Genomic DNA, 26,018 nt, shown 5'->3' on the forward strand with positions numbered 1-26,018 from the left:
GTAACTACGCACTGCTAAACCTTTTCAGATGACGACATGACTGTGATCACCCCTTTACTGAAGGGGAACTGGAGAAGTAAGTAAAAAAAAAAATATGTTATTTGTATTATCTTTCCAACCTGACTACCTATACAGCAGATCACTCCATTACCTCCAATTCTGAAGATAACAAGCAGAGCAGCATTTTCAGTGAAGGATTCTAAGCTTCAGTTAGTTTCCTCCCTATGACCCCGAGAAAGGCAGAAGTTTCTCAGACATCTCCCAAAAAAAAGATCAATTACACTAGGATCAGAGCTATACACATGCATTCACAGATGCATGAAAACCCAACAAAAGACAAGATAAATTTGTAATGGGCAAGGAAAAGTGCATGCTCTCAGTCTGGTGAAGGAGTCTTTGAAACATCTTACCTCTGCTTGGCTATTTTTATTACATTATAAACAAAACAGATTTTCCACAGGCTATGCCAAAAAAGAATCTGGAGTCAATTAAAATGAAGAACTAAGAAAATATAAAACCAGCACTAGATTTGTTGACATACTATACAGCCCTACAATCATGACAGCTTAAAAGTTTACTGCACATAAAACAAAGAACCAGTGTTTTAGAATAGAATTACACGTTTATTGTTCACATTTGAAATAATTTGGTTCTCAGCTGAACCATTGAAAATCCTAATGCATCTGTAAACTGAGTATCACTATAAAACAATTTAAAATGCCATGTAAAATAATATTATGTATGCATGTGTTTCATTTCATGGTTTCTCAGCATAATCACTTTGTCTATTTACAAATATATAAAGATTCTGCGCTTTAGGTCATCTGAAATATCAAAGAGGTATTTTCAAATCACACAATAAATATAGAACCTGTTTTGTTAAAAATCTACAGTATACTGTACATTCAAGTTGAGGCAAAAGAAGTTTTAATGCCAGTTACACTTGAAACATAAATGAATGTTTCCAATAATTAAACAATTTCTAAAAGTGCTATCTCTGCCTGTGATGAAAGGTAACATTGGGATCCAGTATTATAGTCAAAGTTTGAGACCATCGCTTCATTCACAGAATCAGAGCTTCTGTTACTAGAAAAATATGAAAGCTCTTATATATTTTTCAATTATTTTCTTTCAAGAGTTGCAAGAAAAGAGGCAAAGAGTGGTCTAAAAAATAAAAGCCTTGTGCACGCACATACACACACACGCCACAATTCAGATCACCATATAATCTTCTAGAAGAATGGCCAAACTCACAGCATTCTGTTTCACTTGAGAATGATAAGTTTATGAAAAAATCTCTAACAAAAAACCCAGCAGGCAACCCTAGGAAGTCTAAGGCAGTTGTTCTATGTGCAAGTTTCTACATAGCAGAGTGCCAACTCCAGAGTCTTCCCATGACTTTGTGCATTACTCAGTTTCTTCTTTGTCACTTTCCACCCACTGATTTGGCTTGCTATCTCCAGCAGGTTTTTTGGATGCAGCACTGGAACCGGGAAAAAAAAAAAGAGAATGTTACAATGCAAATAAATTATACTTTGGATAGAAAAAAACACCAAACTTTTTATGGTACAATGTTTAATATGTTTTGCTATATATCAATCATAAGATTAGATGAGGCTTTCTGTAAGTTATCACAACTTTATCTCTGTGCTCTATATAGAGTTTAGCAGTATAAAAATAACCACCTGCACATCATTTCAGATACCTGTTACGTGTAATATACTGAGATGTCTGGCAAGGTTCTGCTGAAACAGGACCACTCAACATACAGGGAGGTTTTCTTTGAGATGTAGATTTCACTAACCGATTGTCTTGGTCACAACCTGAGACACATACATATCATCAGTTAAACTACAGTGCAACTGAAAACATTCGAAGGACTTGCTTCTTTACGTCTTAAAAACACACCAAACATCTTGTGGCATATCTATAATAATAAACCTTATTGTTGCAGACCTGTGATAAAATTTTGTAATATACTTAATGCTTCTGAATGAAGTTGTGTTAAAATTAGGATTCTAAATTTGAAAGCGAAGCATTTACATCTACAACCACCATTGCAAGTAGTCACATTGAAATCAAGTTTAAAGTCACTTAAATGTAAAATTTCTCACTTTACAAGTGATAAAGCTTTTTTATTCCTTAAATAAAAACTTCTCCAGCATGCATATACAATAATTAACATCAACATGAGAACTTGCAAACTTGTCAGAGTACAGAAAAAAAAGTTGAAAGCAGTAAGTTAGATGCCTTAACATTTATATGAACTTAACCATCACTAGAGTCAATGGAAAGACATGGCCAAACTTGGCAGGGCCAGATCAATCCCGGCTAACTCCTCCTCACATTTAGATTTCAAAGCTTTTATGTGAAATGGAAAAAAACAGAATGATTCTGTGTTCTAGGGTATTCATCATAGCACCACAGAATTAAGAGCTTTTGGACAAGTGTTGTGAAAAAGGGAAATTTAACATTAAAATAATTCTAATGACAATCTGTGGAATAATATCCAAATGGAATATGATTCTCCATGGCAGACATTTTTTGTTTTATTACTATTATCCAGCAGCCTAAGGTTAGGAAATATAAGATTGAAGAATCTCATTTAGAAGAGAAAATATGGCATTAAATGAATCCAGAAACACTACAATTTGGAAAAAGACATTTACAAATCAAAAGCTTTAGTGTACAATGAATGAAACAGATCTCAAGTTGCTCACAGATCACTAAATCAAGTAATTCTTCATATGCAACAGCTAATCAATCTCAACTCTGTTACTAAAAATAGTTTTCCTACTGTAGAAGATCATTTCATTTCGTACTTACAGAAGTACGACAGGAATTGCACAGAGGAGAAACAAGGGGAACCCAGAACACGAGGCAGGCTACTTAAGAATACAAATGCAAGCAATCATTACTTGCCAGGTGTTATCTTTAGATGTTGGCTGCCACAAGAAGAATCTGTTTAACAGAGATTGTTGTTATTTGTTCCTCCTCTGTCCCTTTTTTTGTCTTGCCACTCCCCCATCTCTTAGAAAGTACTGAAGAGTCAGTAGCAAAGACCAAAACACTACACATGCATATTCAGGCATGAGGGGATGGGAAGTAAACTTACCAACTTGAAAGAAAAAAAAAATTGTAGAAGAAAGGAAGTAAAAAAATACTTTCAATAAAAACAATATTCCAAACTATGTCATATATAGCCATATTTTCATTATCTTTTCTGAAGTTGTTCCTTTATGAAGAATTTAATCTTAAAATTCAATGGTTTATTGTTCAAATTTATTTTCATTATCATTATGCTCTTTTCACTGTTTATTTTTTTGAAAGGATTTTTTTTTTACTCAATATGTATGTGCACACATTTAATTACCTCATCTCAAATAATTAATGCTGCCGTCAAAATTTGTTTCTAATCTATACAGATCTCCCAAGGTCATGATTTTTTCAACTGCCTTGGCAATTAACATGCTCACATTTGATTTAGTAATTCTAAAAATTCCCTGTTCTTAAGAGCTGTGCTGTCAGGTACTTGGCATTCACCAGATCGCTTCAGAAATATAAATTCATTACATAAGTAATTATCAGTGAGTGAGTTACCAAGATTCCCTTTTAAAAAGGAGATTTTGAACCACCAGTTATCCTAACAGTTAGAAGCATACATGGTAAAATTGGTCTTGGGAAGTTTTGGGGGTTTTAAGAGTTTTGTTCATATTTGCATCTTCTAGTTGAAGGGGTGGGGCGAGGGAGGGAAGGGGAAGAAGCATAATACAAGAACATAATTTGAACCAAATACTTGCTTCCTAAGAAGGCACTTGGAGTTGTCACATTTTCAGAGTGCTTGTAATCAGTAGACATACTTAAGAACTGTTGCTTCAGCCATGCTCCTCTATCTTCTTCAAATGCTTTTCTCTAGGAAAAGAAATGACAATTTACACTTACGACCACAGGAACAAGCTTAGTCAGTGTTACATTGCTGCTATCTAGAAAAGCAGAAGCTGTAACATGTCCATGTAATTAAGGAAAGGCAGCAGTTTAACACAGAATTACAGTCATGTGAGCAAGCTTTTGAATCCAATAAGGATTAGCTGAGGAGGTATTTATTTACAAGCCAAACCACATGATTTGTTTCAGAGGTCTGACTAATCCTTTCATTTTACTGTTCTCCACTCCTGTGACACAGTCTCCTATCTCTGCCTCCTATGTTCCCCTTCCCCCTCAGTGTAGCACTACCTCTTGGAGGTGGCCCTCGTTTCTGAGCAGCTGCCAGTAAGAATTACTGCTTAAACCTCAACCCTGAGCCTTCTCCTAACAGATAAAAATGACATTTATAATAGAACTGATTACTTCTGTCCAAAACTGGAGCAGAAAGGAAGGGGCTGTTTCATTTTCCAATCACTTAACCATTATTTTCCTTTTCTGTGCTCAAAGACAATTTCTAAAAGATCCAGTGGCTCTGGAATCACGCAATAAGCTATTATTTCATCTCCAAAAACCATCAGTGAAACAGGATGCCCCATTATATAAAATTATTTCTACTGTGTCAGCAGAAAATAGAGCAAGCTGGACTCTACTGCAAACTTTCACAAACACCTACAAAACTTACAGCATTACTTCTCTTTTCATACTTAAGCATTTTATCAAGCAGAAGCATGGGTAGTTACACTTATACTGCAATGTAGTCCTAAAAATTTCTGGCCAAACAATTATCATTTATTATCATTCAAGACTTTTAAAGCTGAATTCAAGGTCCAACATGAAATTCACAGATTCATTAAAATGCAAAGAAAATTAAATTAAATCATTCAAGAATACATATCTATATGTAGTGAACTGAGTCATTATCTGTTACCATGTGAACTACTGTTGTGCCAGTATCTCAAGTAAAATCTCTAGTATTTCATGTTATTTACAATAACCTCTACAGCATAAGAATGGGAAAAAAAAGCGCAGCTGTCTCGAGTCCAACAAGTTGTCCATCTAGCTCAGTATTCTGTCTCCAACAACAGACACATGAGATGCTATTTATGAGATCGCATGAACCTGGCCACTTTCTGCAGTGCATTCCCTCAGAAGTTCCCAGCCCCAAGTGTCATTTGATTAGAGATGTTGAAAGGGACCACCTTGTCTCCCTGATTTTCATATCCAACTGTGGATGTATTGTTCATGACCTTAGGCAACTGCTTTTTGAAGCTGCTGGTACTGATTGCCTTCTCCTGTGGCAGTCAAATCCAGAAGTCATCTACCTGACATATAAAAACGTACCTTTTTCAGATATGTTTTAGACTTAATTTCAAGCAGTTTTTATGAGTTCCCTCTAGTCTTAATCTTGAGAGATTTGGTGAATAGTACTGCTTTTGTCTGACCAACTGAATCCAGTTTTATAAATTTTAGTCACATTCCATTCCAACTTTCTCCTCTATGTGTCAAAGCAAGCAGTTCTGCAAGCAATAAAATCCACTTTTTTCCCTTCAATGGCTTTTCTTGTCATATCTGTACCATCATAGTCTCATGACCACATCATCATGACCTCCTTTTCCTACTACACTTGTAAGCCCCTTCATGTTCTTGGCCCTAAGTACTGGCTAGACCAAAGGACACATGCTAGAGCTCATTTAGTGACACATCTACCCTCAGTGCCTTCCAGTATGCATGCTTACTGGCCAGCATAACTACTGGAACAGAACAGATCACGACCCTGCTAAGAGAAAGGCAACAATTACTTTAGGTTTCTGCAACAGTCACAGGTTTTCACAAAAGTTTAGGAATCTAATACATTTGAGAATGCAACCCTGAAACCAAATCTGACTAAAATTTGCATAGGCCTTGCTTTTGTAGAAAACCAAAGTTAAGCAGCATCTAATAAATGGTTTAGTGAATAATTGGAGTGATTTTTGGAAGTACTTAGATATTGCAATAGCTGAAACAAAAATAGGTCATTCCAGTTGCAGCAACTGCATTTCCAATACACACAAAAACCGTGGGGTTTTTAAATGCCAACAGAATGATGCCCTACAATGACCAAAGCTGTTTTATACAGTATGGGAATTCTATTTCTCTACAGATGTTAACAAGCAGATACTGTTGGACAGCTGCACTTGAGTGTAACAGTAGAACTACTTAATCATAACACATCTTCCATAGGAGTTCCCTTTTCTAATATCCTTCCACTTTTCTAATACCTCAAGTCCTAATCTAATAGCAGCTTCAGTAAAACTTCTTCTTTCCTTCTCAAAATTCTGTTTTTGTTCTCGAAATAGTCTCCATTCTTCCTGAAGACGCTCTCTTTCTTCCAACAAATAACAGTCCTGTAGTAACAGAGTGGTGTCATCATCACATGGAGACATAAGCTGCTGCTGCAGATATAAAGCAACAAAAGACACAAACATTAATTTGGGAGTAACTGTTAATGAGGTGCAGTATTTCCATAGGTTCAGTTTTATCAAAAAAAAAAAATGGTTGGAGTTTAACATGGAAACAATGTAGTAAGTATCAAGTTGGTGGTTGGTGGGGGCAGTTTCAGACAAAGCAAAATGTCCCTGTTCAGGCAGCTGACCTCAGCCTTCCTCATTTTTGTTTATCCCCAAAAATTATTTCTACCAGGATTACAAACTCATTAAATTACTAACCAACCGACTAGCACATCTATACTCAGACAAACAATCAAGATATTTAAAAAGCATTATCAAAGAATAGGGAAAGGCTCAGAGGTGAGAGAAGTGGCACATTAAAAACCAAAAAAAGCTTAGATTCAGTAGAGAAAATAAGGAAAATTAAAGCCTACTACCTGCAGGAGCTGTTGCTGAGTTTTGATCATTTCTTTACATTGCTGAATCTCTAACTCTAGCTTTTCGGTTTCCAGCTCATGGTCTTCTCTCGAAATGACATCTTTTTCATTCAAAGCTCCTGAATGTACACGTGACACTAATGGGGAAAAAAAGATACTGAAAAAAATCCCTCATATCATGGACTCACAGCAATAGCAAAAGGTTTTAGACTGTATTTGTTTCATCCTGAAAGACAGATACACAGTGTATTCAAAAGCACTTCTTTCAGAGACAAGAGATCCAGAATTGGTGCTATACGTGTAATTATGCACAAAATCCAGTTCAGAAAAAAAAATGGCAATGAAAGCATAGCTGTTTCATATTCCCCAAGGTAAACCAAGCATCTGCACTGCAATAAATGTGTCACACAAAAACCCCACTTGTTTCAGCAGTTATTTAAAAGAAAAAAATCAAGACAACTGAAGACTTCTTTTCATTCACATGCTGTTAGCCTATTATTCTGAGCCCATTTTGAAGGGCTTGTGTGTTCATAAAAATATGACAGTAACTATATTTATCACAGATATAAAAAGAAAGCCTTTTCCTTCAAGTCCTGTGAAGGCAAAACAGAGATAACAAACATTGTGTGCATATTTTCATCCCAGTAAGGGAATGAATTAGAGACGAATAAAATTTATTTTGTATAATTACATATTGCTTTGTTTCATTTCATGCATAGCTATCACAGTGATTGTAATGAGCCAAGTTTTGATCCCCTGATGCCAGTGTTTGAACATTAATCAAATTCAAAAGGACTAGGCTATGGTCATCAGTATAAATCCAAGAAATAAAATGGTGACTCCATGATAACAGCAAATTCTTGAAACATTTTTCCTGACACTTACAACTATTTTTTCAGTTTGTTACACCAAATCAAGCGTTACACAGAACAAGTGCTCTTAAAATCCTTTCTATGTTAAAAACATCCTCATAGATCATCTGCTCTTTTATTTGCAATTGCATGCATGACCTTCTCAGTCTTATTCTTAACTGCAAACATCCCTGTGGTAGCAGCAACATTTGCTTGCATGGGAAAATAATACTAGGAAAGAATTTTATGTATTCTTAGCTGCCTTTTAATACTGTTTAACAGCTGGAAATGAGAAGGGTCTAGCACCATACCATCAGCCATTCTTTAGACTGCCACAAGAAGCCTCAGAGGTATGGATATGGCAAGCCTAGACTTGAGAAGGAGTTACATATTTGCATCCAATTACTTCAAATTGTTACATCTGCATTACTTGTAGATCTCAAAAAGGTAGGAAAAGGCAACAAACATTACTACAGGGAATGTACTTTCATAAAGTTGCTGTTTACTGTGTCAAAATATAATCGTGTCCTTTCTCATGATAACGGGCTTGGTGTGCAATTGCTTCCCTAACTACCTACAATTAAAACTCAGACAGAAAAATGGTAATCACAAGCCCTTTCAGAAAGTCTACCAGACCACAATTTCTTCCATTTTAGCTTCCTTTTAGCTTAAGACAGTCAGTAAAGTAAATCCTAACAGCATGATACCAAATGGAATTATCAATATAATTTTAAATGAACACGTATTACAGTTAAACGTCACCTTGGTTATCCAGCTTTTCAACGTGATTTTTCAACATTCTCCATTGTTTCCTAATGCTGTTGGTAAGCTGCTCTCGCACAGTTTCACAAGACAGTTCCCACATATTCTCTTTATTTAACTCTCCAATATCTTCCTCCGGGTCCGACAGCACCTGTAGAAGCAGAAACAGGAAGCTGCAAACCACTCCATCACTCCAAATATGTGTATTTGTTTATTTAAGCATGTAAGAGAAGTTCTGACTGCTGAGTTCTGCCATTAAACTTCAGCAGTAGCTGTCCATAAACTCACTATGCAGCATGAACAGTATTTAAGACAAAGATTTTCTCCTCTTGAGAATTAAGGAATTTGTCCCTGCCTTGTTTTTCACTATGATAAAACAGCCCTGCAACACACGGAACGTAGAGCGGAACTAGCACCTCCTTCTCCCACTTCCATTTTACACCACTGTTCAAACATCAAACCTGAATGCGATCTCGAGGCAGTAAGACACAAAAGTCTAGATGGAAGAGAGAAGACTAGCCCATGGCAATTCAGTAGATTTAGGCTGAAATGCTATAGCCATTTCAATACCTGGCATTAACACTCCACTCTTCTCAAGCATCTAAACCATTCTATACAATCCCCTTTATCTACAAGTAGGTAAGAAAAATGCGATGGGAAGTACAAAAACAAGACGTTCAAAGGTATCAAAGTAATCATTTACATATGCAGTAATCGCTGTCTTCCAAACCTGGATCACAGGAAATCTTAAGGAGTAAAACAACAGCTATTAAAAAAAAAAGGCAGGATTTTGGTTTGGGGCTTTTTGGTTGGGGGTGGGGTGGGGGGTGTAGTCGGTTTAAGAGTTTTATGTCACTTCATAAAGAAACACCTTATTCCTTTACTGATCTTTATATAAGCTAACACAATGAAAGCCCAGTCTGGAGTAGGTCTCTGGATAGTACTGTGATAACATGGCAGTCCAGCTGGTTTCATGTCTCGTGATTTTTGTAATGGGAAGCAAAGTGATAAATGATACGACTACATCACTAGCTGCCACACTCCAGGGTATGTGTTTCCTTCTAAGAATCAACATGAATTAGCATTTCTAAATAGAAATGCAATGTTTAGGGATTTTTTTTATGCTGCAAGGAATTCCATGAGAGTCCAGATTTCATACCAAAATGTTAAAGGAATCACAAACAAGCATGAACTATCAGATGCAATGTTTTAAATAGAAAATTATTTTCAGACATCACAAACCAGTACTAAACAAAAAACTAATCCTTGTAAAATACACATTGTGGGATAGACTAAGTCTTAAATGCACAATTTACTTCTGCAAAACCATAATTTTTGGCAACATTCTTCCTGTTTATATTAATTTGACAAATGTAAAAAAAAAAAAGCAGTGTCCCTATCATGACAAAAAACTATTCCCCTTTCTAGAGTGGCATGAAATTAGAGAAGGCATGAAAGAGATTAAATAGGAAAAAACCAAGACCACCCACACCACCCTACAACCCTGCTGAAGTCATTCCACTTGAGACTTGCATCTAGTAAGTACTTCTATTATTATTCTACTATTAGAAATTACTATTGTCTAGCGAGTAGTTGATCTGCTTAATATGGTTAGTTAATATTATTACAAAAGAACTAATCAGAAGTTTCAGTGCAGGCTTTTAATATTTTCTTAGTAATCTATTAATGACACAACAGTTAAATACTTGTCTAATCACCCAAGAACAGTGAATTTCAAATCACTAAGTCCCAGTTTTTCCTCAAGTTTGTTTCAATGCACAAGTTCATAAAGACCTCATTCCCACAGCTGGATGTACTCAAACATTCTGGGGCTGGCCAAATACACCCGACAAAGGAAGCAGAGTACAGCAATTAGGGGGGTGAGGGGACCTTCTGAAATGGCAAGCCCTAGATTCCACTGAACAGCACACTCTGGAAGGCACCATCTACACATAGTCTTATGTACCAACATGTACTATTTACTGTAACAGGAAATACTTCAGAATTTGTTCTGTAGAGTATCCATATTCTCTCAATATCCTATTACTAGTACACCATCAATCTTGAATGATTCCTAGAATCTAGACTTTATGCATGTTTTCTGTATTTCAACTCTTTCTTATACCCAGTGGTACTCTTCCCCTTATTGCTAAGAGAAAGCTCAGTTAACCTTCTAAGATTCCCTACTTCACTCTGACTCTATCAAAATAGAACTGCAACTTCTAGCAAGAAATCAGCAAATGTAGTAACAGTGAACATGCAGTGTGATGTTCCATAACAATAAAGTATTTCTTTCTTTGCACGGGATACTTAAAACCTGGAAACAAATAGCCCCACAAACCATTTTACTCAAAACCCAAATACTTTCCTTAAACACACCAGAAGCTCCGCAAAAGGAACTAACAGCTACTCTAGTCCACCTACTACAGGAGCGCACCTTAATTACACTTCCTTCACCCTCACAGATTCCATGGGAAGCCTGGTTTCTTTGCATAAGCACCTTGAAAGCTAGTATCAACATCTTGGTATGCAGGGCAGACAAAATCCAAAATGCACTGTTGTTGCACTGAATTACATACAGGCACCTACTGCATTTAAACTTCATTCAATTTATGCTTTCCATTGACTGACTGGGAAGAATACACTGGGTATTGTTCACAGACAGTAGAAAATTTAAACGGATGGATTTCAAGCAGAAACGTGCTGTCCACTCCAAGTTCCACAAGAAGTTTACCTTTTTTTTTCCCCCCAATGATCAAATTAACTCCAGCACTATACCAAACTACCACACAGATCTAATTTTAGCTGAAGAATACTTACCGGCCCATCTTCAGACCTTTCTTTAGGTTTCTGTTTCTGTGGTGGGAGAAGTAAAATAATCTCTTTCTTCATTTGCTGAAGAACTTTTTTCAGCTCAGCATTTTCCACTAAAAGCTGTTTTTGGCGTTGTTCATAATCACTTAACAGAACTTTGTACATTTCTTCTTCATTTCTGGAAGAGGAAATCTTACAGTAACAACATAAAAGCCATAACAGAACAACTTTAATTGAAGCATATAAGACAACTACCTGGCTTCTGTCTTATCAGTCCTCCATGCACCTCTCTTCCCATCAGCTCTACCAACATAATTTAGAACTTCCATAGCTACAAATGAAAAGGATATTTCAAAAGCATGAAACAACACGCACATATATAAATTCCAGGAGACACTGCATTTACTTATTTATATTTACATGTAGTTATTGTCAAGAGATCACATCACCCAATTATCCCCCTCAGTCTACAGACCTGTATGAAACCCCATTGCCCTGCTTAACAAAGTAAGAGTAAGACAATCAAGGAAAGAAGATAATTTTTGTGTTTGGAAACTCAGAGGGACATATTCTCATCTTTTATATGTATTTCTTAATGGCACCTTCATCCTTATTTCAGCCTTTATATCAATGGTGTATCAACTCTAACCTCTTTTCCGGCAATAATGGGAGTTTTATCTCCAGTTCAGAGCAAGCAACTTCCCAATGTTTCACAAGGTGTTCCTCAAAACTAAGAAACTACTCTGTCCACGTTTGAAGGAAAAAAAAAAACAAATCACAACACCTCACCCCACCCTCCCCAAACACATTAGTGTTGTTACAGATTAGTGTTGTTCAATTCTAGTCAGTGATCAAGTAAACAGTAAGCTAGATTTAAAACCCTGTTATTTTGACCTCACTGGTACTTGAACTACTATTAGCCAACTGGAGTCAAGAACATGCCACAACTAAGTTTTGCTGGCTGCAGGGTGAGTATTCTAGAGATTACTGAGCTGATACCTAAAGACTTTCTGTAGCCAAAATAGGTCTTCCTGCTACAGTGTCCTAAACTGGTCTGGTTTACCCACAAGCACTTTCAGAAAACTAAATCAGCAGAAAACCAACTTGTCAACAACATGAATAGTTTTCTTCTGGTTTAGTGAACTAAGCCAGCTTACTAAAATACAGCATGTGCTACAGTTGGCAAACAGCCAAGTGTTTTGGAGGTGGCAGGAGGTTCAAGAGGAGAAAAGCAGGACTTCCAGAAGAAGTGTTTATGACTATCTTAAAGTCTTGTCATGGTAGCAGTAGAAAGAAAGTTGAGGAAACACAGCTCTAGCTTTGGAATTAATTCCAAGTAATTCTACAAAATGAGTTTTTTTACTAGGGAAAGATCTCCATCTTGGTTTGTGCTTGTTAATCTTATGTAAAACATTATAAAAGTTTTAGCCTTCCACAGTCAGCTGACATGAAATACTACATCTGTTATGTAAGATTTTAACATCTAAAAATATACAAGGAGAACCATATTGACTCTAAAAATACCCAGAACCAAATTTAAACAGTTATAACAGACAAAATACACTATTGCTGTAGTCAACTTCACAGCTACTTACCTATCTTTTTGTCCTTTTTGTTCATGACTAATTGATGCAAGCGTTCCTTTAATTTGTTATATTCTCTCTCTTTCCTCTTCATATCATGATTGTACTGTGTAGCTCTACTTGAAATTATGTTCTGTAACTTCTGTACCTAAAAGCAACCCCACAAAAGCTGTATTTCTTCATCTAAAGCATAAGCACATAAATCTCTTCAGAAAAGCAAAACAAATACATGAAGTGAAATGATACTTCTATTAAACCTTATTTCTAGTGAAAGGGACAAAAGGAATCAGAAGAACTCTCCTAACCCATGGATTCTGACCTCAGACTTATCTCAGTGAATTTAGTTTCTTTTCTGCAGAAACCAACACTATAAGCAACATGTATTATAATACTATAGCACCTCTGAAGTACAACTGAACTCATGTTCTGGCAATTCATGTAACTAACACCTTTAGTGAACAGAGCAGAGAAAGACTTGGGTTTCAGTAAATAACATTCAGGACCTAGTTTAGCTCTAAAGTATGCTTGTTAGGCTTACACTAAAAAACCCACCAACCCAAAACTCTTCTTTTGGGCAGCAGGATGCTGGAAGACAGACTATTCCATTTGGTCAAAAAGAAACATATAAAGCACATTCTTGGCCTGTACTATCAATTCATGGGTTTTTCTGAATCATCAGTTTTAACCTTACAAATATAGAGCACATTCAGTATTTTAAGCTGGAATTTCAAGATGTTCACTATATACAGACAGTACTGGCTGCTAGCTGTATGAATGTTTATGAACACAGAGAACACTCACAGAAACTTAGGAGCCATATAAAGTATGGGGGCTGGGGGCAGGGGGAGAAGCACACTGGAAACAAATCCCAAACTGAGCAGTGTCTTGGATTTCAAACTGTTTTCTGATCTTGGTTCTTCCAAGATTCCGAAATTTAATGAGACTGCGCTTTTGAGCTGGGTTTCTCCCTAGCTCGCTTTTTGATCTTTTGCTCTCCTCTACAATATAACAAAAAAACACCAAAGAAAAGCTCCTATACACATCTTTGAGGATGTGACTGAACACTATTGCCCCCTCCTACTTTTTGATATTTTTAAACATTCTAAGATAAAGCTATGCTCAAAACTATAGCAAGCCTCAGAAAACTGCATGTGTACATTTCTGCAGTACTGTCTACCACTAACTTGGAACTATCCCTTACAGAACCTGTTTATGCATATGTAACATGCCAATTTCACTTTGGTGAAAGACAACATTTACCAACAAAAAAGCATTCAAAACACTAGACCTCTTGCAAAAATTCATATTATTGAATATCTGTGTAATGTCTTGTTTAATGCACAAAACAACTCACTTCATCCTTTTCATTTTTAAGTAACTGGTGCAAATTTCTGTTCTTGCTTTGCAGTTGTCTGTCTCTTTCCTGAAGTCCAACTATTTCCCTTTTAGATAATTCCAATTGTTCCTAGAAAAAGTGTTGATAGTTCAGTATCAGATTAAAAAAACCAAAACAACAACACACCACCACCCAAACCAAACTGCCATACCACCTCACATGAAGTAAGTTAGCCTATATATTTGATCTCTGGTGTTTTAGGGATGATATTGCATTCCCAATGACAAGTTAGTTCTCTTTTCTGGAGTAATAAGTATGATTCTCCAGTACGAAAAACACTCCTGCTCACAAGAAACAAAAATTTAGTTTGGTATTTAACAGATATTATCTTACAGTTATTACTTTTTCATTAAGTCAGGATTCTGTAAGCATATCTATACTGTGATAGTGAGGCAGATACTAAGCAACCTGTATGAATTTGGGACTAAAGTATTACTGAAATGCTTCTGTTAAATAATCAAGGGAACAATTAACACAGGTACGCAGACTGTGACCATAGCAAAGCAAATGGGACATTTCACATATACAGAGTAAGGCCAGACAATGATTTCATTATACCAGGTTATGTAAGACTAGCATTTTAGAAATCTTTTTCCACAAACACAAGACTCAAACAAACCTGAAATTGACAATTTAAATGACAGAGGCAAATACTACATACAAGCTCTTTTTTTTCCATGTGTAGCGAGCTACAAATGTGTTGAGAAATTTAAGCAACAAGAACTTCTAAGCAAACCACACTGGAATATATGTAACAATAGTGGAAATCAAGATGATTGCTGCATGGCATCTGAAAATCTGCACAAGCTGACGGCTAAATTAAATGCCTGGGATTGAAATAGTACTAACAAGTTCCCCCCAGCCCTCACCTTAAAGCCATTTGTCTATGGAAAGTAACTGTAGTGTTTTGGAACCTAACGTTATACAATGTTTGTATAAAAATGAGTGCAGTTACACATGATTTTTAATGTCACATTGAAACAATTCTACACAGATGACCAATCTCAGCAAGACTACTATGATTTTGAGACTCTATAACAGTATTTGTCAAGGAGATCATGCTGTCCAGCCTAGTGAAAAGCAAGCCTAAAAAGACCTTGAATCATGCATTGAAATATTTTGTTTTATTTTATTGACAGAATCAAGGAGAAGACAACACCTTTCTAGTATGACTGCACATAAAAGTACCCATGAAGTAGCATAGGCTGTCAATTTCCAATGTATCAGCTACTCCACAGTGACTGGCCTTGTGCATGTATTTATCCTCTGATAAAACAAAGCTTAGTAACTTCAGTTTTGATAACAACTTCGGAGCAATTTTTAGAAGATTTTGTAGTCAGCTATCCAAGGAATCCAGCAACAGCAAAAAAAAACAACCCCAAAACATGGAAGAAGCTACAGATATGGAGAAAGACTGATAACAACCCTGTGCCACACCCCAGAAATGCTACCTATGCTTTTAAGTTATATTAGGAATTTATCTCTTAGAGCTGGGCACATCCTTTTAAGTGATACTGAATGATATGAATTGTTTAACATATTCACCCACAGCATGCATTAACACTTCCAATCCGAACAGTCTTCCCACTTCCTTGATTAAAGAAGCCATAATTCTCAGTAAGTTTTAAGTTCTTTCATTAATTCATATTTTGTTAACTTTAAGGAATTTTCAACTAGAAAAAACTTCCAAAAAACCCATAAAAATACAATTCCAGATTAGTACCAGGGAGAAAAACAAGAAAAGCTCTCACTGTTAAGAACATAGAGTATCAGTTAAACATAAGTGCTGCCTAATATTGGTAAAACTATGTTAGTTTCTACCTTTAATTTAGCATAGCAGTTCTGCAAGTGATCCATATCACTACCCAGTTTCAGATGCTGCATTTCTACTTCTTCCTGAGCTCGAAGGTTCTTGTGCTGCAGTACAAGCAATTCATTCATGCAGTTTATGATAGATATTAAATTTAATTCTTGTCCTTTGGACTCCGCATAAATAGAGGGAAAGCCCAATGTTGTCAGTTCCTGGGAAAACACAAAGGGGATGGGGAAAAAATAACTGAATCTCTCAATTCTCCAAAGGAGAGAAACAGTATCCGGTGAGATCCTATATGAAGGGGTTGGGGGGACACATACCATATTCCCCACCAACTTTGGCTTCTGAGCATTGAGAAAGAAGCCTTCTTAATCCAGTGTCTCTTCACTACCACAACTGATTTAACATCACCTTCACACAACCTCCAATAAACAAGATCTGACTTACCCTATTGAGATAGGATATACTCTGTTCAATATTCTCTTCTGTGCAGAAGGCACTGAAAAAGCTGTGCATGTTTTTGGATGGAGGCAGTGGCAAGCGTAGCACTTGTGAGTTCATGCTTGGGGGAGATATCTTTTTTTCTGAGGTATAATGAAAAATATTTTTGCTATCTAAAAGTTAAAAACATTAAGAAACAAGTCAGGACTAATAGTTTAGGACACATTACGTAAAAAAACCCAAATCCCCAACTACTCAAATTATTATTTACAGAAATTAACAAGTCTAGAATTTAGAATTTCAGCTACAGTGACATATATTAAACAATTCACAGTGGAAAAAAAATTGATAAACTTCCACTGAAGATTAAAGATTCAATAACATTTTAAGGTATTGTATCTTCCAAATTTTACTCCTCTGCCAAGAAAAACACCTGCCTAACCTTTCTTCCTAATTGGCTTGGTACACCACTTTTTTTTTTTACACAGGTGCAGAAGCTGTGTATTTAGTGAAAATTCTTACAGAAGGTATGATATACTTATTGTGTGCTGTAACTTATTCTTCCACTAGGTAGAAGCAGGCAAAAAAATACTTACTCCTTTAATAAATCTGTAGTCAATTTATGAGGCAACAGAACAAGTAAAGAAACCTCTGAAAATGCAAGATATCCCAAGAGGTGCGATTAAAAGAAGTGTAACTGAAGAGTCTTAGAACCTTTATATACATGTGAAAGGGCTGTATTTTACAGCAGCATTTCTGCAAGGACTCAATCCAAAACAAAGCACTGCATGTACTACACATTATTTAACATTCTGCTTAACTAGTCAAGTATGTCATACATGAAACTTTATCAGTGATGTTATAGGTGCTAAAGAGAGATGCTGAAGTCAGCAAAGCCACTAAATTAAAAATATCACTAGTTTACCTGATGACAGCACTGGCACAGTAATAGTCTTCCAATCTCCCATAGCAACAGAGACAGGCAGGGTACCTGAGCAACCGGTTCAGCAGTGAAATATTTAATACAATTGCTGGCAATGTGTGTTAAGTAGGCATCTCCTAAAATAGCAAGAGTATTTTAGATTAACAATAGCAGCTAATACAGTTAGAAGATTAAAGCAGGCATAGGAGAGTGACTATTGGATATGAGCCACATGAAGTTTTTCTGTCTTTACACAGCATTTGGAACATAGCAAGTGTAACAAATATACTGTAAAAATGATGCATCTATCTTAAGCTAAACTAAGTCTTGTAAACTATTAACTAAAGCTAAAATGCCACGCATACATGAAAATAATACTCACTGTAAACAACTCAGTTATTTCTGTTGATATACAGCAAAAAAACCACAGCAAACTAAGTATTGAGTATTTTCCTTTCATATAACCAGGAAGCAATTTTATTAAGATAAACTTATGTGAAGTTTTAACATAAGTCTGAGTGAGTTTATTACTTAAAGAGAAGGATAAAGACTCTAGAGAACATATACTGGCAGAGAGCCAAACCATTTAAAATTAAAACCATTTAAACCATTTAAAATTAACTTAACCTATAGATTTAGCTATATTGTGTTTCCCTGGCAAGTTACTTGCTGCTTTGCAGAACCTCTAAAATTGTTGAAGAAAACAAACAAGAGAAGACTTACCCCATTGGCACAGCCACTCAGTACAGCACTGGCCCTCTGGAAACCAAAGGAAAGACACACTCATAAGAAAGAACAAACCGGTTGTCCCCTCACCCCACATCCATCACCCAGTAAGAAGGCACATAATAGCATTAGTTACCACACTGCTGGAAACATAAATCCGTCTTGGGTGCTTAAGATTTGGACAGCACAGCCCATCAGCTGTTAGGTGAACAATGATACTTCAGGGAAATACACTTTTCACCTGACAGGAAAGAAGGCCCCCTTTTTTCAATCAACACTTTGGAACAATATCTGAAGTCAGTTTTAGATGGACTCTGTAGACTGTTAGAGCACAGGGATGTTTCCACCTAATCCCCTGCTAATGCTACAATAAACGCACTCTGGATAAGCAGCTTCTAGATTTCTGACACCAAAACTTTGTATTTTATTCATCATGGAAAAAGCTATAATTTGGGAAAAAAAAAAGAAGGGAAGTGGGGAAAAAAGCCAAAAAAAGTGTGCAGAACACAATGCCTAAAGTAACACTACATTTTTAAGAGATCATACTGTTGCACAGTCATGTTACAGAATGCTCAGCACTAGAAAATAAAATATTCAGCTGGATGAGTATTTATCCACGTTCAAAAATTTACTTGGTGAAAAGGTAAAATGTTATTCCTCAGATGAGTTGAAAGCTCACAGGAACTACTAAATTACATATCAGAAAGTACATGTAAGGCAGCATGAAAAACACAGTTAATGCAACAATCTAATGGCTGTTCTTGTTTAAGAAATGGGGTTTTCTGCTTTCTCTCTGCCCATATTAATTTAAACACATTTTTCAATTTTTTTCCACCCTGTAAAACCAAGATGTCCAGAAATGAAGCAAAGGTTCCAAGACAAGAACTGACTTCATAACAGAAATCTGCAAGGCAGGCTGTTTGGTTTTTTTTTTTTCACTCATACAAAACAGTGCTCTTAAAACTGGAATTTAAAGTCAAACTAAGGATTAAGAGGGCACACTTCTTACACGTTAAGTTTCATTTCTACTGGGTCCATCAGAGAAACCTAAAAATTAAGGGGAAAAGGCAGCAAATTAAGTATATTCTTACTGCTGGCATCACAATCCTTCATTCTGATAAGGTATTTCAGAAGATTGTTAAGAAACTCAAGACACACAAATTCCATTAAGGACTGTTGGAAAGTCCACAAAACTACTACTCACATTTCAGATATGCCGCTACTTTCAAAATGGCTTTTATTCTTTAAGAGGCTGCGCACCAATTATGAGATCTTATCACCCTAATTCCCTCAACATACAGTATTACAAACCCACAGGTCTCCCTACACCGACAATACTATTCTGACACAGCATCTATCATCCCAAGCTGGGATAGTTGGAGCAGAAACTAGGAGCAGAAACTTGTCGTCCAGGTGCAGGAATGCAATGATTGTCTAAATTTGAGCCCTGCAAGCTGCATGCAGATTGATTCAGTACAGATGCTTTGTCAAGACTACTCTCTAGTGACACAATGTTTCTAGGTGCACCAACAAGAGTACACAAAGAAAATTAACACAGGCTCAGAAGAAAGTCTAGTGAAGACAGAGAAAGCAAGAACACATAGACAGTACAATAAAGTCCAGATAACGCAACTATATTCTTCTCACATGAATCAATGTTGAAGGCTCTAGAGCCTTTCGTCATGAAAGTGCACTTTTCAGGGATGCACTGCACACTGTTTAATACATCAGATTAAAAGCCACCCTCAGCAATGTCAAGATTTGGAAAACGCCAAACTCAAACTTCATTGAACTGTTAAACCACTACCCCAAAGCATCTTAAATTGTTATGTGTCACCAAACAAGTGTAGTAGCTTTGAAGCAGTAATCATCAGAGAGTGGTCGGCATTTTGTACTTGAATCATCTTTACATACTGTATTTAGAATTAAACTCAGATGTGCAGAATGAGACAATCCCATGTCAGCTGCAAAAGGGAATGCTACAAGCCTTTAGTCGCATGCTAAGATCATCTCCTAAATTCCACGTTAGCTTCTACTGCCAGTTCAGGACCTTAGCCATGCCTTCTAAAGCTATCTAGTGATTAAGACCCACCAGATACATTTCCTTCCCAGTGTAGGCAGTTCCTCTGAAGCAACAAAGCTCAAAAATAGCCCCACTGAAGTATGCATGAGCTCAAGATGAGCATTCCTCATGAAGACAGTGCAAATGCAAAATTAATTTAGATACACTGTATTCAGAAGGGAGTCTTCAGGAGGGAGTCTTCACCTTTAGTATGCTACAACACTCTCTTTAACCACCACAACATACCAGGACACATATTCACGTAGAGCAGGAAAATGTGTAACTCAGAAGCAGTATTTTGTATAATTATAAAAGAATAATAAAATATGTAAGAACAATAGATAATAAGAATAATAAATAAGAGAATAATAAAATCTTTAGGGATCTCCCTAGGCTCTCAAAAAAGAAGTAGTAAAAGTAGTAAGAAGGCTTTGTTTATTCTGTTTCGGTTTTCTTCCCCCCCTTCCCCTCAAATGCTGGTTGGGAAAACATGCAGTAGGAAGAAAAAAAAAATTGCTGTTTCCCAACATCTAATGTCAAAAATCTGACTGTCTGTGGGTGGGAGGAAAAAGAACCACTGAACAGCCAAAATTGTGGTACCTGATACTTAATGATCTTCCTTCTGTGCCCATTCTCTGTACACAGGTATTTTACTTCATCAACAGGTTCGATGACTTGCCATTAGCCTGTAGCAACCCAGTGCCTGCTAGATGCAATTCTGCCAATTGGTGTCTTGCCACTTCCCGTCCCAAGCAAGAAATTCCCAGGGTGGACAAGACCTAGGTGGATTGTCAAAAAATTATCTTCTGAGACCCAATGTCAAATGCGCAAATGTAATGACAGAGCCATCTCACGGCAGATAGAAATCTAAAAGCCAACCAACTAAAAAACCCTAAACACGCATGTCCCCAGGATACTTACACTAAAAGTGCAGAGAGCTTGATTAATACTAAAGAAGCAGTCATCAGACCAAGGCATTCAAGTGCCTGTCAGAACAAGTACAAAAAAAAAACCCCAAAGAACTTAAAAAAAAGCTGTCATGGTAATAACATACCAGAACTTGATTCTTAGAAAGGCACCTGGGGTATTTTTTGACAGAAATCTACAGTAATAGTTCCTCAAACTCATGCATGATTCACCAACAAAGACATCTCTCTTTTTAAGAATAAGTTTAGATTAAACTTCCAAAACAGTACATTTCAAACCCAGAGAGCTGAAAGGAGCTGTTCTTAAAATTACTGGTTTGTGTTTTGGGGGACAGGGGAGTGATTTGACAATGAATGTGCCAAGATTAACAATAGTTTATATCTCATCAAGTCAGCCCAAGTTCTGACTGTAACACAACTTGATGATCACAAGCAGTAAGAAGTAGGATTATAAACTTTATACAACACAGCACACCTAGAATTTCTTAATACTATGCTTAAACTTGAAAAGGAGTAATTGTAACTGGGTTTGTAAAACTCATTCAGACAATCAGAAGAGAATCACTTGTCACAGCACTGTGCTGTGATCATATTACACCATCTGGTCATCTCTAACCTACACAGGGTGTGACACAAATGGGAAATACAGTATCTGGGATCCCAGAAAACTTCCCCCCCACCCCGAGGTAGAGAGGATAGGGAAAGGCAATTTTTTGGAGAGGTGGTTTCTACCTGCCCTCAATATCACAGTGTCTTGGAGAAGAGTTTAAGAAGCCAGTTATCAACCAGAAATTGTCAAACAAACATTCCTTCTCTGTATATTACAAATACTACTACAAGTTGTTGACATGTGTAGTTTCAACTTGTAAAACTAGGGGGGAGGGGGGCATAGTTAGCATTTAGTTAAAGGGCAATACGATTCCTTCTACTAAAATTATATCCCGAAAGGAGCTGTGAATCTGCTTAAAGCTTTTACATTTGTTAGTAATCCACAGATGCCACACAGATGGCTTTTATCCGGATAGACAGAAAGACACCATCAGACTATGTAAATTTAAGGTACACTCCTGTCATGACATTGTAGGTTTACAAATATATATCTGATAGTGTCATAAGACATATACTTGTTTGAATTCATGTAATCACCATGAATGTCCATGCATTTCCTCCCTAGAATTTTGAAGATTATTCTCTCTCTACAGCTCTTTACAACTAGCACTAAAGCATGCATATCATTCTGACAACTGTACAGTTAAAAGAATTCCTTCCTCTAAAAATCTATTACAGTTTTAGTGACCTTTTTTTAATATTGTAATTTTAACAATGGGCCTTGCAATCAAAGCAAACCCCAGATCTTTCCTCCCACATTTACAAGATTGTGGCAATTTAATTATTCTATTAATTGAAAAATGGGTGTGGATGAATCCCTCCACTTATCCACATTCCATGGGACTTTAAGCAATGTCTGAATTTCAGCTGAACTCAGTATTGTCAAAAGTCATGTGAAGAGGCAAGTCAAACTACCCAGCCTATGGGTATTAAGTCTCTGCTTCCTTCCAAGCATATCACACTCAGAAAATCCCAATTACATTTCTCCATTCCATTTTACTTAAAAAACAAACAAACAAAATCTAGAGTTTAAGAAAATAAATGTTTATTTGATCTTCTCAACAGCTATTTCAGTGACTGCTCTGTCATGGTCTTTGCCTCAAACACTCAGGTTACACAAGGAATATAATCTGATCTACTACCTCAAGATTCAGCTCTAACTTTTACATACACAGATGACTGAAATTCTGTTAATGAAACCACTGAACAAATTGAAACACATGGAAATGTTTCATCTGGCTTCCAAATTACCACCTCATTTTGAACACATGCTACGGATCTTCACATTAGCATTTTCCTATTACTAAACAATAGCACTATTTTTGTTAATCTTCAAAATTGTATTCCTCTGTTTGCATTCACAATCCCCTTACTATGTGTAGCTGGAGCAGAACATTCTGCTGCCTAGCCTCCCAACATCATAGATACCCAAGGGAAAAACCTTAGGAACTGTCTTCTGCAGTTCCTCCTTATTTTCCTGAGATCAACTTCAGCCAAACTTTATAGCTTGGCAAGCAGATGACTTTTTAAAAGAAAGAAAAAGAAACAACAAAAGAAACCACAACCTCACTAGTTCCTAAAGTTGGTAATACTTACTGGTCAGAGCCAGAACGAGCATTCCAGATCTCAGAAATTATAAAACTCACAAGTTTCTGTAGCATATAACCTGTAAATTAAATCAGGCATGGAATGAAGATGGTAACTGTAACTAATTTCTCTAAAGAGACATTGCCAGGGAATTCAAGGAATGGTTCTCATGTAAATTCGATGTTTTTATTGAGCAAAGTAGAAACGTTACAGAACAGACTCGGTAACTCCAAACAAATAGGACTGGTGAAATGTCAGCATGTCTTCTGAAGAAGGAAGAAACACTAACAAGTCTGCCACAGTGCTCGAGAAGGAATGAGCCACCACACCTGGGCAAGAGAGCATAATTTGATTTCCAGAAAGCTTTTCACAAGCTTTTCTTCCAAAAGCTCTTAAACTAAGATGCCAGGGGATTTATTAATGACTGATTATAAATAGAGATGGGCAAAGGGTAAGACTAAATTAAAGAAGGGTGAGGAGGGGTATGAAAGTATATCATTGGAAAGTCACAAAGACAAAAATTATAGTCACAAAGGGGTCTGGTGAGGACATCTCTGTTGTTCAATAAATTGTAAAAGGTGGTGAGCAGGTAAGTGTACTGTACATAGTTATTCAGAAAAAATAAACACCCAGATTGACAAGAACTGCAGAATGTCATCCTCATGCTAAGCAAATGGATGATAAAAATCAGCACCTGAAATTCTATGTTCATAAATGCAAACTAACACAATGAAAAAGACAACTCTGCTTCCTACTTAAACCAATAGCTTCTAATTAGGTATTATCACGCAGGGAGAGATTCCAGGGTCACTGCAATTAGTCCTCTGGAAATAACAGCTCACAGGTAGTTAACAGAACGTCGGAGCAGAAGAGAGAAAAAGAGATCATCGTAATGTCTGTGAACACTAAGCTCCACCAGCGTAAATATGACATGCAGGTACAACCTTCCCTGTACAAAAGACAGAACAGACCTTAAAATTGTGCAAGGTCAACCAACGCTTTCATACAAGAAACTAAGAAGCTATAACTTCTAAGCTAGAAGAGGAAACAGCTAGAGAAATAGGACAAACATACAGAAAATAATTATTCGTTGCTTCTTTTAACATAACAGTTATACAGAACGAAATGAAACATTCAGCACAAAAGCTGAAAATATTTTTTTTCATATAAAACAGTTAAATTGCGAACTTGCATCACAGGTGCTGTGAATGCTGAGTATATAAATTGACTCCAATTCATTGGAAAACATCCATCAGCAGCTATTAAATTTAAAGAGAGAGATACAACCTCTGCTCAGAAATCCTTCTGCTCCAGACTGCGGTATACTGGGAGGATACACGATAAAAGCATTGCTGTACAACAACCTATACTTATGATGTTTTCCTTAGCATCTGCTGCCAGCCACTTTCAGAGACAAGATACTGATGCCAACGAGCCTGGTATCTCCAGTCCAAATGACAACTGGTATTAGTGCCACAGCTTTCCCCCCTCAAAAAAAAAGAGAGAACATCTCTCCCCCCCCCCCCCCCCCAATATTTATAATCTGAAATCTCCATCAAACGTATCAAACAATTTCTCTAGGTCTCCTTTCCAATTTCACTATTAAAATTGACCCAATACGTTCACATTTTACTTCATGTGCCTCCTATTTTAGGTCATTACCCTGAAATTCCTATCATACCTTTGCAGCATATGGAGCCCTATGTAACTATTTCACCGAGAGCACAGAAAGCAACAGTGTTCTACATAAATAGCGATGCAGTAGTACTACAAATCGATCTTGAATTATGATTCTATCTCCAAATTGAAATGGGCTTTGCTGCAAGTGAAGAAAAGCATGTTTTTAAAGAAAATAATTTAAAAAAAAAAAATCCGAAATCCTTTATGGAACCTCTGCTCTTGCATCACGTGAAACCACCAGCTAAACCCGAGCAGCCACAAATTCACTGTATCAGTAGAAAGCTTTACGGCTCCCACCTCTCGGAGCATCCGCCGCCGGTGGCTTCCCGGAGCTCACCAGCAGGCCGGGCCTTCCCGCGGGGGCAGCCGGCACAGCCCCGCCGCCAGCCGAGCTCTCCCGCGCCCCTGCGGATCACCCGGAGCCTGACAGGAGGCAGAGCACATGTCAAGACCCGCAACACGGCGGCGGCCGGCGGCTCCTCCCGCACACGGCTCTGCCCCGGCCGCGGAACCGCCGCTCCCCTCGGCCGCCCCACGCCGGGCTCGCACACGCGCGGCGGGCGGGCAGAACCCCGCACAGCCCCGGCACCTCAGCGCTGCAGCGCGCCCCAGCTCCCGCTCCCCCCCCGTCCCTCCCCAACGGCCGCAGAGCGCCCGTTACCCGCCGCGCCGCGCAGGCGGGACGCAGCCCCGCGGAACCCTCCTCCCGAGCCGCCGGTGAGGAGGAGGAGGAGCCCCGCGCACCCACCCGCGTAGCACCACCTGCTGCGGCTGCTGCCGTCGCGGCGTGGGGGGAGGAGGAGGAGGAGGAGAAGGGAGGCGGCTCCCGACCTCCGCTCCGCGCCCCGCAGCTGCCGGCGCCACCGCTCAGGCCCCCGCCGGGCCCCGCGGGGTTAACCGCCGCCTCGCCGCGCGCACCCCGCCCCAGCGCCGCCCCCATTGGCCGAGCAGTTGCTAGGAGACCTTCAACACGGGCCTGCACCGCCTGGCCGGCGGGCCGCGGCCCAGCAGGTGCGGGCGCAGCGCCGCCGGGTCGCAGCCGGCACCTGCCTCGCACCG

The 26,018-nt window shown here is 37.9% G+C and overlaps 1 protein-coding gene across 9 annotated transcripts; it reads right to left on the minus strand.

Moving 5' to 3' along the window:
• Nucleotides 1–25,806, minus strand: SSX2IP (SSX family member 2 interacting protein). 9 transcript variants are annotated; one of them, XM_074906499.1, is made up of 16 exons: nt 25,708–25,796; nt 20,758–20,936; nt 18,093–18,128; nt 17,373–17,506; nt 16,454–16,620; nt 16,015–16,215; nt 14,152–14,262; nt 12,810–12,945; nt 11,470–11,545; nt 11,221–11,392; nt 8,401–8,551; nt 6,788–6,924; nt 6,183–6,356; nt 3,801–3,912; nt 1,706–1,823; nt 1–1,483 (listed from the first exon to the last, which is right to left on the minus strand). In XM_074906499.1, exons 4-16 carry the CDS (start codon nt 17,413–17,415, stop codon nt 1,408–1,410), a joined length of 1,674 nt encoding a protein of 557 aa, XP_074762600.1. In that variant the 5' UTR covers nt 17,416–17,506; nt 18,093–18,128; nt 20,758–20,936; nt 25,708–25,796; the 3' UTR covers nt 1–1,407. The 9 variants fall into 9 exon arrangements, with proteins under 9 accessions (XP_074762600.1, XP_074762596.1, XP_074762597.1 ...); XM_074906495.1 differs by lacking the exons at nt 20,758–20,936; nt 25,708–25,796 and adding exons at nt 25,257–25,382; nt 25,621–25,698; XM_074906496.1 differs by lacking the exon at nt 25,708–25,796 and adding an exon at nt 25,257–25,548.
• Between the last annotated feature and the right edge of the window lie 212 nt (nt 25,807–26,018).

This window comes from Athene noctua, chromosome 5 (genome assembly GCF_965140245.1).
Source record: "Athene noctua chromosome 5, bAthNoc1.hap1.1, whole genome shotgun sequence".
Classification (NCBI taxonomy): domain Eukaryota; kingdom Metazoa; phylum Chordata; class Aves; order Strigiformes; family Strigidae; genus Athene; species Athene noctua.